At 37.7% G+C, this 13,801-nt stretch overlaps 3 protein-coding genes across 3 annotated transcripts in view; all 3 read left to right on the top strand.

The window, feature by feature from the left end:
- LOC309475887 (uncharacterized protein) overlaps nt 1-13,801 on the top strand; it is a 31,822-nt gene that overhangs the window by 9,693 nt on the left and 8,328 nt on the right. The gene's annotated exons all lie outside the window — the stretch shown is intronic.
- Nucleotides 4-3,980, top strand: LOC309475897 (interferon-induced protein 44-like). The gene is made up of 8 exons (XM_082138875.1): nt 4-178; nt 292-802; nt 960-1,014; nt 1,088-1,283; nt 1,377-1,529; nt 1,616-1,787; nt 2,684-2,784; nt 2,862-3,980. Exons 2-8 carry the CDS (start codon nt 292-294, stop codon nt 3,045-3,047), a joined length of 1,374 nt encoding a protein of 457 aa, XP_081995001.1. The 5' UTR covers nt 4-178; the 3' UTR covers nt 3,048-3,980.
- LOC309475899 (interferon-induced protein 44-like) lies at nt 6,913-11,701 on the top strand. The gene is made up of 8 exons (XM_082138877.1): nt 6,913-7,898; nt 8,012-8,522; nt 8,679-8,733; nt 8,807-9,002; nt 9,096-9,248; nt 9,335-9,506; nt 10,404-10,504; nt 10,582-11,701. The coding sequence occupies exons 2-8, from the start codon at nt 8,012-8,014 to the stop codon at nt 10,765-10,767; spliced, it is 1,374 nt and encodes a 457-aa protein (XP_081995003.1). The 5' UTR covers nt 6,913-7,898; the 3' UTR covers nt 10,768-11,701.

Genomic DNA, 13,801 nt, shown 5'->3' with positions numbered 1-13,801 from the left:
AAATCTCCAAGAGATGAGTGCTCTCATAGAGACGTTTTTTTATATAACAGTAATATCACCATCAGAAACACGCCAATGCAAATATCAGTGTAGTTAGAGCGTTGCTCGTCTCGGGTCGAAGTCCACAAAAGAAGCAGCATTTCGAAGTTTCTAGCAAAGAGCGAGTGTTCTACGAAACGTAAGTTCCAATATGTAAGATTAGCCTGTAATTCCTGTTATCAGTATTGATACACAAATGGCACTTTCTCCTAGAAAAGTGCTTTTTGTAACTTATATGTTCTTTTGTCACAGATGCAAAAAGCCAAAGTTAGAAAAGTCAGCACAGATCCCCTCACTTCTAATTTACCCGAAGAGCGAAAAGAGCAGCTCTGTGCTTCACTAGGAAATGTTGAACTGACTCTTCTCTACAAAGCTTCTGTTCATGGATATAATGCTTCTGCTTTTCATCAGCGATGTGACCGTAAGGGTCCAACTTTACTTGTAGCCTATAACAGATCAGGCTACATCTTTGGTGGATACACTAGTGTAGATTATGCTCAAAGTGGACAGCAAATTACAGATGAGGAAGCTTTCCTGTTCAGCTTTCAAGGTGGAACCTGTAGCTACATCAAAGTTAACGGTGGATATAATGCACGTTACGATGATGCTAAATGGCCCAATTTTGGCCAACAGTTGTACTTTTGCTACAATAACCAACCAGCTGTGCATTATCAAGGAGAGGGTGCATTCAACATTAAAACCGCATCAATGTATGGGAATGACTCTCAACTGAGTGAATGTGAGGTGTATAAAGTGGAACAGGGTAAGTCAATCATCAGCTTTATTACCAACCTATAGGCCTATTCTACACACAAAATCAAGTAAAACATTTTTTTTTGTCTCTTTAATATAATGAACTTATTTGTTGTCTTTTAACATTACTCCAATAAAAAATTCTATCTTTATTCAACAATTCCCAGAGCCTCAAGTCAGCATTGAGGAGAAACCATGGAGGAATATTATGTGGACAGCTGAGTATGTTTCTTCTTAATCTCTGTTTTGTTAATTTCCTATGGAAAAATGAAATGATAAAACCGATCTGTTGTAGACGAAGAGACGAGGTCATGGGATTGATCAGGAATCATAAACCCCTGATGACGTCTATCAGCCGTGTTCGCATCCTAATGGTCGGTCCTGTAGGTGCTGGAAAATCCAGTTTCTTCAACTCCATCAACTCAATCTTCACTGGTCATGTGACCAATAAAGCCATGTCAGGATCTGCAGGCACTAGTCTGACCGTACAGGTACAGATTCAACAGGACTTCAGGACCTGCCTTGGCTTGTGACATAAAACAACAATTGTTCCACAACAAATAATGATTCCTGTTTGTTGGTAGTTTCGCACATACCCAGTGAATGACGGTCGTGAAGGAAAACCATTGCCATTTGTGTTGTGTGACACCATGGGACTCGAGGAACAATCAGGTGCAGGACTGGATATTGATGACATCAGCAGCATTCTTCAAGGTCACGTACCAGACCGCTATAAAGTAAGTGAATAGTTTAATGTTTCTGGGCTTGGAAATGTATATTTATTAGTCAAATTGATCTTTCATTTCCATTACTTTCAATTCAGTTCAACCCCATGGCACCATTTCAACCGGATGAGCAAAAGGCCTCCAGACCTGCATCTCTACAGGAGAAGATCCACTGTGTGGTGTATGTGATCGACGCCACCAAAATCTCCCTCATGTCCAGCAAACTAGAGGAAAAACTCGCTGCCATACGCAGAAAAGTGAACTCACTGGGTAAGTAAACATATTCAGTGTTTCCCCTACCATTGTTTTTTTTGGGGGGGCCCGCCCCCTCAAAACGAACCCCCCTGTGATATAGCAGTTCAGTACACTTTAAATCAAATCAAATCAGATCAGATCAAAACACGCTGAAGCACGTGTGACACTGTTTTTTTGCCTATGAGGACACGAATGCATGAACTTCATCTCCAGACTCTAGATCCGCTCTGAAAGTCACTTCGTAAGCAACCGCTTCATTTGAAAAAAAAAACTATCGTCATGTCACAAACACAGAATAACTCAAAGGTCATCACGGCAACCCGTCAAAATAAAAGTTCGGTTTAACTTGACAAATATATTACTGTAGTACAGTAGAATTTAGATACGTCTCAATGTAATAATAATACTGACACTAATACAAATAAATTATCATCAAAACGTAATTTTTTTTTAAGGAATAGTCAATTTTTCTTCCATATTTTCTTTTTAACAGTAAAGCCCATTGTGCTGCACGCTGTTTGACAAAAAGTTTGTTTAATTTCATATGATTAAAAGAAATGTAATTAATGTTTTACGTCTTCATTTGATTACCAGAGAGAACACAACACCGAATTTGTGTGAAAAAAAACATTCTATAGAATTATTTTTAAATATTGTATACGTTTAAAATTGTTTATAATAAAAGTCTCATGATTTCAATTAATTAGACATGATTTTTGATTACTAAAAATTTTACACCACGTATCCGTAACACACCCGCTCCGTGACACTATTTTCAGGGGATCTACCACCCTCCCTGAAAAAAATCTTAGGGGAAACACTGATATTAATGCCAATCATGTGACTAATCCAAAGTAGGATGTACATTGAGCTACCTGATAGTTGCATGTGACACATCTCAACATTTTCAGGCATCGCTCAGATCGTCTTGATGACAAAAGTAGATGAAGCATGTCCTCTAGTGGAGGAAGATCTTCAGAGCCTTTATGTCAGTTCCTACATCAAGACGAAGGTGAGACATGGTCACATGATCACATGAGCTGTTCCCACAGGACTCCGAGTGACTGAGATGTTGCATTGTCTCTGCAGGTTCAGGAGGTGAGCTCTCGGTTAGGTGTGCCGGTGTCTTGTGTGTTACCGGTGAAGAACTACAGTCAGGAGCTGGAGCTGGAGCTCAACTGTGACGTCCTGCTTCTCACGGCGCTACAGCAGATGCTCCGCTTTGCAGACGACTATTTTGATGATATACGTCCTGTGGAGGGCAACCCTATATAAGGTTTTTTCTCAGTTCTTGTGGCTGATACCAGATTTGAAAATGGCCAAATCGAAAGCTCTGCGAATCATTTACATAGCGTAAGGAAAGCTGATCACTATACCTCCAAACTAGTTGCTTTTCGGCGAAATTTGGCGTTTTTATTCAAAATATGCATTTATGTGAATCGTGTAGATACAAATTTTTTTTAGGGGGTGTTCAAGGTGAAATTACAGGCACAATAAACCTCACAAGAATCGGAAATGTGTCTTTTAGCCAATCAGAATCATTGTCTACTGTTCCGTAGATTAAAACTTTTCGCAATAGAGTATTTGCATTTGACCTTCACCTTGGTCATATATCATGTAATAAGCTGCCGCTTGGGTGTCATGTGGGGCAGAGGATGTCTCTAGTATTTTCCAATCAGCACGCGCGCTGGAGTCTTTGCTTTAAACAGAAACACAGGCTTTGGCATATTATGTAAGGTTGAATCAGGGCTGAGGTGCAGATGGAGCTGGTCCTGGCTAAAGGTTGAGGCAAAAGCAGAGGTGAGGGGCGTCCAGCACAGGTTCTCGCGGTCACAGTATTATTTTTTTTTTATAAAATTTTTGTTATGAATTTCATTCATAAACATGCCATTTTTACCTTTTGTGAGTTTGCAGGTCTGTGATCTGAACACTCATCATTTGCTTTTATGCAGAAACATTCAGTACTTTTATACTCATATTTCATTGAGCTGTGAAAAGTTTAATGTTTCTTTTTTTTAATAATAAGTTACAGTGAGTACACTTTTTATTTTTATTTTTTATTTCAATTTGTGTAATTTCTCTGTACTTTTTACGCTTGATCTTCAAGACTGATGTTCTATAATTCTTCACTTTTGTTTTGATTTGTGGGCTATTGTGACTTTACACTCTGTATGAGGACTAATAAAGTTTGACTATTTTGTAGGCCTACTATGTATTTGGCATTAATGTCTACTAGATAGTTTAAGACAAAAATGTAGCACAGATTGTTTACATAGACTAGTTGACTCAGTTAAAAATATCATTCATATTTGCTAAAGTAAACAAAAGAGTCAAAATGCCTCCAAGATGGGTGAAAATCTGCTACCCACCTTAATTTTAATGGAAAAACGGGTGCGATTAGTCAATTAAATGTGCGAGGCATCTGGTGTCATCCTCTTCCAGTTATTAAAGCTGTACGATAACAGCCCGTTATGTTGCTATTCATTTTCAACTCTTAGTTTTAAGTCTATAACACGAAAAGATCAATGATAATTTTCAAACAACTACAACATAGAAAATCATCTCTGGCCTGGGGACTCATTTTAGTGCTTTTAGATTTGAGTGCAGCGTTCGACACTGTTGATGGCATTCTGTTGTCACGCCTTGTACAGTGTGGGCATCCCAGGAAGTGCCCTTATCTGGTTTAAATAGTCTTAGTAACAGAACCTTTTCAGTAGTCATTGGAGGCTACAGTCAGGAGCTGGAGCTGGAGCTGGAGCTCAGCTGTGACGTCCTGCTTCTCACCGCGCTACAGCAGATGCTCATCTTTGCAGATAACTATCTGGATGATGTTGGTCCTGTGTAGAGCAACCTTTTTTAACATGCTTTTCGTTGAGTTTTTCCTCAGTTCCGGCTAAAATGCAGCCATATCGTTACATTGGCTTTGAATAGCATATAGTTGCCATAATGTATTTTTAAGACAGACAATTGGTGTATTACTTGTATTACACTTATTTATTGTGGCTTAATTAATGCAAGAATGGTGTAAGATCAGTATCTTATCAAGTTTACAGTATAATATTACAAATTAGGACTTTCACACTGTTCTAAAGAAATGCAACTTTCCATGAGTAAAGTCCATTTTGGAATGAGCCATTCCTTATATTTAAAAGCAAAAACTGTATGTATGGCTTCCTGATCACTATTAAATATTATGACACTGGGTTAATGTGCGGTATCACCCTGGAGGCCTGTATGATGCTTCTTTTTGAAGTATCAAGTGCTTATTTTTCTCTACTCTTGACACCATCAGAGGTAATTTGGCCAAGGTTATGCCCAGATTTATCCTTCATTTGCAACATTTGCATCCTTCATGTCAATTAATTCTTATGGTACTTTCTGGATATAATCCCAAACTGACTTGATTGTAAGATGCCAAAAATGACCAAGATACAACAACTTTGTTTAGCATATCAAAATGTTTTTAATATATTTTACTGTCCAACAGGTGTCATGTATGTTACGACCCTTCACTGTTTTTAAAAGTCTACGGAGTTAGAAGGGAAACATTAGGCCACCCGTCAACAACTATTACCATTAAAACACTGGGAAAATGAATGAGACCATCACGAAGTAGCAGAAAATGTAAACATTTATTATGTGTAAGAACCTGCTAAAAGATATATCGATAGGCCTATATAATGGTACATATAGAGAGAGAAGAACAAAAAAACAATTGAGGCAACATTAATTAATATTTACAATGAAAGTGAAAGATCACAGGAAAAACCAGCAAATTATATTATACCAGACCTGGAAAGGAAGAAAAAAAAGGGAATAATTGGACAGTGCCAACACAAAGAAAAGAATAAAACAGAAGGAATCTTTCTAACCCATTTCAACTAATCTATCTAATACAAAAGAAAAAGGTAGAAAGAAAAAGTCTTCAACGTCCTAGATGTCGTATACTTCCCTACTCTACCTATCAAAACAAAAATTACAATGAATGGCACATGCCCCTAAACCTAGTGGGTCTAAACAAAATACATAAAACCTAAGTGTGTGCGATGTAAGTCACTTGACATAACTCCCTTTTACCTCTATCCAGCCCAAAACACAGCGTTACCGCTCTCAAATATTCAATAATAAAGGAAACAGGACAGCAAAGTAACTTAATCTCACATGAGAATTAAAGCACACTAACAAAGCTTATAAGTTCTAACACAAATTGAATCAAACAAAAACAAACCAAGTATAACAGAAAAAACAAGAAAAAAAACAAGCGCACAAACAGGTCAAGTTCACACCTGGCTTCCGGTAACCGTACAACAGGGCCGTGCACAGACATTTTGAGGGGCAGTGGCTTAAACCAAAAAATGGGGCACTATAAGGAGTTTGAATGAGGCAGTATCATCTTAATACAGAAAATTAAAAACAACTCTTTTATATGGGCAATAAGATTACAATTAGGATTTAGTGCAAAATCAAGTTATGTTGTTATAATTACTCTTCCAATTAAATAATTCAATGTCAATGCCAGTTTAACTGTCTGATGCTCAGTGGGCTCTCACTCTCTGAGCTGCCTCATCCTATGGAAGTAGTATAGACATTTAATTTAATATTATACAGTTAAAGTATAAATTGAAATGATATACAGGTTACAACAGTTATAAAGTCACACCGGGGTAAAATGCGCATTTGACTTAATTCTCTTTTATACCACTCGATGGCACAAATTCTGCTCAGCACTTTTTTTCATAAACGCTTTTGATGATGGACTTGGAAATTTGGCTGATCATTGACTTGATCAAGGTTGATTCTGTGCTAATTTAATCTACTATTTTATATATTTTATGTTTTAGACTTATGTAGCAATTTAAATACAAAGATCTCAAGAATCTTGTTTCTGTATTTTTAAAATGAAAATTATGACAGATAGCCTATATTTATTAAACATTTATTATTTAATTTATCAAAATAACTCAAATTGATGATCAATCAATTAATATAAACTTTGCTAAAGTCATTTGGTTTGAACAATATACTTGGGTTACAGATGGAGTTTTTTTTTTTTTTTTTTTTTTTTAGTTTCTCATCCACTGCAAAAAGTTTTTGCTGCGTTCACCCCTCATTTTCCTCCAGCAAAACAGGACGGCTGCGTTTGCATGATGAGACTGAGATGTTGTTTTGTCTCTGAAGGTGCAGGAGGTGAGCTCTCGGTTAGGTGTGCCCGGCGTCTTGTGTGTTACCGGTGAAGAACTACAGTCAGGAGCTGGAGCTGGAGAGTCAGATGGTAACCCAAAGGCTATGGGTTCAATTCTCAATACTGGCAGGAAATGACTGAGGTGCCCATGAGCGAGGCACCTAACCCCCAATCGCTCGCCGGGTGCCTCTGTTAATGCCTGCCCACTGCTCTGGGTGTGTGTGTCCTGTCACGGTTTGCAGTGTTTGTGTTCACTACTCGTAACTTGGATGGGTTAAATGCAGAGGACAAATTCTGAGTATGGGTTCCCATACTTTGCATTCACATGTCACTTTCACTTTTAACAGTGATGTCCTGCTTCTCACCGCTCAACTTTGCAGATGACTGATCTGGATGATGTTTGTCATGTGGAGAACACCTTCCTAATAAATCGCTGCTGTTGGAGATTTTTCTTTTGGGGCTGTAATGGTTTTAAATTTCCTGAGTGTTAATGAATGATTGTGTTACTGTCTTTTTACCAAAGGCATGTATGATGCTCTGTTCTAGTATTTTCCTTTGCTAACAAGATTCATTGAAATTTAATTTGGACAGTTTTCTTAAATATAATTATCAGATTACAGAAAGACGTTGATATTAAATTGATCACGGTAAAGCAGAAAGTGTTACAACCATACCTGTTCTCCCCTACTATTCCTTTCTTTATATGTACTGCACCTTTAAATCCTATGAGGTTCAGTGTCAACGTCACTATTGTAAAAAAAAAAAAAAATCTCCAAGAGATGAGTGCTCTCATAGAGACGTTTTTTTATATAACAGTAATATCACCATCAGAAACACGCCAATGCAAATATCAGTGTAGTTAGAGCGTTGCTCGTCTCGGGTCGAAGTCCACAAAAGAAGCAGCATTTCGAAGTTTCTAGCAAAGAGCGAGTGTTCTACGAAACGTAAGTTCCAGTATGTAAGATTAGCCTGTAATTCCTGTTATCAGTATTGATACACAAATGGCACTTTCTCCTAGAAAAGTGCTTTTTGTAACTTATATGTTCTTTTGTCACAGATGCAAAAAGCCAAAGTTAGAAAAGTCAGCACAGATCCCCTCACTTCTAATTTACCCGAAGAGCGAAAAGAGCAGCTCTGTGCTTCACTAGGAAATGTTGAACTGACTCTTCTCTACAAAGCTTCTGTTCATGGATATAATGCTTCTGCTTTTCATCAGCGATGTGACCGTCAGGGTCCAACTTTACTTGTAGCCTATAACAGATCAGGCTACATCTTTGGTGGATACACTAGTGTAGATTATGCTCAAAGTGGACAGCAAATTACAGATGAGGAAGCTTTCCTGTTCAGCTTTCAAGGTGGAACCTGTAGCTACATCAAAGTTAACGGTGGATATAATGCACGTTACGATGATGCTAAATGGCCCAATTTTGGCCAACAGTTGTACTTTTGCTACAATAACCAACCAGCTGTGCATTATCAAGGAGAGGGTGCATTCAACATTAAAACCGCATCAATGTATGGGAATGACTCTCAACTGAGTGAATGTGAGGTGTATAAAGTGGAACAGGGTAAGTCAATCATCAGCTTTATTACCAACCTATAGGCCTATTCTACACACAAAATCAAGTAAAAAATTGTTTTTGTCTCTTTAATATAATGAACTTATTTGTTGTCTTTTAACATTACTCCAATAAAAAATTCTATCTTTATTCAACAATTCCCAGAGCCTCAAGTCAGCATTGAGGAGAAACCATGGAGGAATGTTCTGTGGACAACTGAGTATGTTTCTTCTTAATCTCTGTTTTGTTAATTTCCTATGGAAAAATGAAATGATAAAACCGATCTGTTGTAGACGAAGAGACGAGCTCATGGGATTGATCAGGAATCATAAACCCCTGATGACGTCTATCAGCCGTGTTCGAATCCTAATGATCGGTCCTGTAGGTGCTGGAAAATCCAGTTTCTTCAACTCCATCAACTCAATCTTCACTGGTCATGTGACCAATAAAGCCATGTCAGGATCTGCAGGCACTAGTCTGACCGTACAGGTACAGATTCAACAGGACTTCAGGACCTGCCTTGGCTTGTGACATAAAACAATTAATGTTCCACAACGAATAATGATTCCTGTTTGTTGGTAGTTTCGCACATACCCAGTGAATGACGGTCGTGAAGGAAAACCATTGCCATTTGTGTTGTGTGACACCATGGGACTCGAGGAACAATCAGGTGCAGGACTGGATATTGATGACATCAGCAGCATTCTTCAAGGTCACGTACCAGACCGCTATAAAGTAAGTGAATAGTTTAATGTTTCTGGGCTTGGAAATGTATATTTATTAGTCAAATTGATCTTTCATTTCCATTACTTTCAATTCAGTTCAACCCCATGGCACCATTTCAACCGGATGAGCAAAAGGCCTCCAGACCTGCATCTCTACAGGAGAAGATTCACTGTGTGGTGTATGTGATCGACGCCACCAAAATCTCCCTCATGTCCAGCAAACTAGAGGAAAAACTCGCTGCCATACGCAGAAAAGTGAACTCACTGGGTAAGTAAACATATTCAGTGTTTCCCCTACCATTGTTTTTTTTGGGGGGGCCCGCCCCCTCAAAACGAACCCCCCTGTGATATAGCAGTTCAGTACACTTCAAATCAAATCAAATCAGATCAGATCAAAACACGCTGAAGCACGTGTGACACTGTTTTTTTGCCTATGAGGACACGAATGCATGAACTTCATCTCCAGACTCTAGATCCGCTCTGAAAGTCACTTCGTAAGCAACCGCTTCATTTGAAAAAAAAAAACTATCGTCATGTCACAAACACAGAATAACTCAAAGGTCATCACGGCAACCCGTCAAAATAAAAGTTCGGTTTAACTTGACAAATATATTACTGTAGTACAGTAGAATTTAGATACGTCTCAATGTAATAATAATACTGACACTAATACAAATAAATTATCATCAAAACGTAATTTTTTTTTAAGGAATAGTCCATTTTTCTTCCATATTTTCTTTTTAACAGTAAAGCCCATTGTGCTGCACGCTGTTTGACAAAAAGTTTGTTTAATTTCATATGATTAAAAGAAATGTAATTAATGTTTTACGTCTTCATTTGATTACCAGAGAGAACACAACACCGAATTTGTGTGAAAAAAAACATTCTATAGAATTATTTTTAAATATTGTATACGTTTAAAATTGTTTATAATAAAAGTCTCATGATTTCAATTAATTAGACATGATTTTTGATTACTAAAAATTTTACACCACGTATCCGTAACACACCCGCTCCGTGACACTATTTTCAGGGGATCTACCACCCTCCCTGAAAAAAATCTTAGGGGAAACACTGATATTAATGCCAATCATGTGACTAATCCAAAGTAGGATGTACATTGAGCAACCTGATAGTTGCATGTGACACATCTCAACATTTTCAGGCATCGCTCAGATTGTCTTGATGACAAAAGTAGATGAAGCATGTCCTCTAGTGGAGGAAGATCTTCAGAGCCTTTATGTCAGTTCCTACATCAAGACGAAGGTGAGACATGGTCACATGATCACATGAGCTGTTCCCACAGGACTCAGAGTGACTGAGATGTTGTTTTGTCTCTGCAGGTGCAGGAGGTGAGCTCTCGGTTAGGTGTGCCGGTGTCTTGTGTGTTACCGGTGAAGAACTACAGTCAGGAGCTGGAGCTGGAGCTCAACTGTGACGTCCTGCTTCTCACGGCGCTACAGCAGATGCTCCGCTTTGCAGACGACTATTTTGATGATATACGTCCTGTGGAGGGCAACCCTATATAAGGTTTTTTCTCAGTTCTTGTGGCTGATACCAGATTTGAAAATGGCCAAATCGAAAGCTCTGCGAATCATTTACATAGCGTAAGGAAAGCTGATCACTATACCTCCAAACTAGTTGCTTTTCGGCGAAATTTGGCGTTTTTATTCAAAATATGCATTTATGTGAATCGTGTAGATACAAATTTTTTTTAGGGGGTGTTCAAGGTGAAATTACAGGCACAATAAACCTCACAAGAATCGGAAATGTGTCTTTTAGCCAATCAGAATCATTGTCTACTGTTCCGTAGATTAAAACTTTTCGCAATAGAGTATTTGCATTTGACCGTCACCTTGGTCATATATCATGTAATACGCTGCCGCTTGGGTGTCATGTGGGGCAGAGGATGTCTCTAGTATTTTCCAATCAGCACGCGCGCTGGAGTCTTTGCTTTAAACAGAAACACAGGCTTTGGCATATTATGTAAGGTTGAATCAGGGCTGAGGTGCAGATGGAGCTGGTCCTGGCTAAAGGTTGAGGCAAAAGCAGAGGTGAGGGGCGTCCAGCACAGGTTCTCGCGGTCACAGTATTATTTTTTTTTTATAAAATTTTTGTTATGAATTTCATTCATAAACATGCCATTTTTATCTTTTGTGAGTTTGCAGGTCTGTGATCTGGACACTCATCATTTGCTTTTATGCAGAAACATTCAGTACTTTTATACTCATATTTCATTGAGCTGTGAAAAGTTTAATGTTTCTTTTTTTTAATAATAAGTTACAGTGAGTACACTTTTTATTTTTATTTTTTATTTCAATTTGTGTAATTTCTCTGTACTTTTTACGCTTGATCTTCAAGACTGATGTTCTATAATTCTTCACTTTTGTTTTGATTTGTGGGCTATTGTGACTTTACACTGTATGAGGACTAATAAAGTTTGACTATTTTGTAGGCCTACTATGTATGTATTTGGCATTAATGTCTACTAGATAGTTTAAGACAAAAATGTAGCACAGATTGTTTACATAGACTAGTTGACTCAATTAAAAATATCATTAATATTTGCTAAAGTAAACAAAAGAGTCAAAATGCCTCCAAGATGGGTGAAAATCTGCTACCCACCTTAATTTTAACGGAAAAACGGGTGTGATTAGTCAATTAAATGTGCGAGGCATCTGGTGTCATCCTCTTCCTCATGTTGCTATTCATTTTCAACTCTTAGTTTTAAGTCTATTACACGAAAAGATCAATGATAATTTTCAAACAACTACAACATAGAATATTATCTCTGGGGACTCAGTCATTTTAGTGCTTTTAGATTTGAGTGCAGCGTTCGACACTGTTGATGGCATTCTGTTTTCACGACTTGTACAGTGTGGGCATCCGAGGAAGTGCCCTTATCTGGTTTAAATAGTCTTAGTAACAGAACCTTTTCAGTAGTCATTGGAGGCTACAGTCAGGAGCTGGAGCTGGAGCTGGAGCTGGAGCTCAGCTGTGACGTCCTGCTTCTCACCGCGCTACAGCAGATGCTCATCTTTGCAGATAACTATCTGGATGATGTTGGTCCTGTGTAGAGCAACCTTTTTTAACATGCTTTTCGTTTAGTTTTTCCTCAGTTCCGGCTAAAATGCAGCCATATCGTTACATTGGCTTTGAATAGCATATAGGTGGCTTAGTTGCCATAATGTATTTTTAAGCCAGACAATTGGTGTATTACTTGTATTACACTTATTTACTGTGGCTTAATTAATGAAAGAATGGTGTAAGATCAGTATCTTATCAAGTTTACAGTATAATATTACAAATTAGGACTTTCACACTGTTCTAAAGAAATGCAACTTTCCATGAGTAAAGTCCATTTTGGAATGAGCCATTCCTTATATTTAAAAGCAAAAACTGTATGTATGGCTTCCTGATCACTATTAAATATTATGACACTGGGTTAATGTGCGGTATCACCCTGGAGGCCTGTATGATGCTTCTTTTTGAAGTATCAAGTGCTTATTTTTCTCTACTCTTGACACCATCAGAGGTAATTTGGCCAAGGTTATACCCAGATTTATCCTTCATTTGCAACATTTGCATCCTTCATGTCAATGAACTATTATGTTACTTTCTGGATATAATCCCAAACTGACTTGATTGTAAGATGGCAAAAATTACCAAGATACAACAACTTTGTTTAGCATATCAAAATGTTTTTAATATATTTTACTGTCCAACAGGTGTCATGTATGTTACGACCCTTCACTGTTTTTAAAAGTCTACGGAGTTAGAAGGGAAACATTAGGCCACCCGTCAACAACTATTACCATTAAAACACTGGGAAAATGAATGAGACCATCACGAAGTAGCAGAAAATGTAAACATTTATTATGTGTAAGAACCTGCTAAAAGATATATCGATAGGCCTATATAATGGTACATATAGAGAGAGAAGAACAAAAAAACAATTGAGGCAACATTAATTAATATTTACAATGAAAATGAAAGATCACAGGAAAAACCAGCAAATTACATTATACCAGACCTGGAAAGAAAAAAAAGGGAATAATTGGACAGTGCCAACACAAAGAAAAGAATAAAACAGAAGGAATCTTTCTAACCCATTTCAACTAATCTATCTAATACAAAAGAAAAAGGTAGAAAGAGAAAGTCTTCAGCGTCCTAGACGTCGTATACTTCCCTACTCTACCTATCAAAACAAAAATTACAATGAATGGCACATGCCCCTAAACCTAGTGGGTCTAAACAAAATACATAAAACCTAAGTGTGTGCGATGTAAGTCACTTGACATAACTCCCTTTTACCTCTATCCAGCCCAAAACACAGCGTTACCGCTCTCAAATATTCAATAATAAAGGAAACAGGACAGAAAAGTAACTTAATCTCACATGAGAATTAAAGCACACTAACAAAGCTTAATAAGTTCTAACACAAATTGAATCAAACAAAAACAAACCAAGTATAACAGAAAAAACAAGAAAAAAAACAAGCGCACAAACAGGTCAAGTTCACACCTGGCTTCCGGTAACCGTACAACAGGGCCGTGCACAGAC

The sequence above is a fragment of the Leuciscus leuciscus genome, assembly GCF_965113295.1.
Source record: "Leuciscus leuciscus genome assembly, chromosome: 15".
NCBI lineage: Eukaryota > Metazoa > Chordata > Actinopteri > Cypriniformes > Leuciscidae > Leuciscus > Leuciscus leuciscus.
The sequence above is the reverse complement of the archived record's forward strand: the minus strand, read 5'-3'. Positions and strand labels throughout refer to the sequence as shown.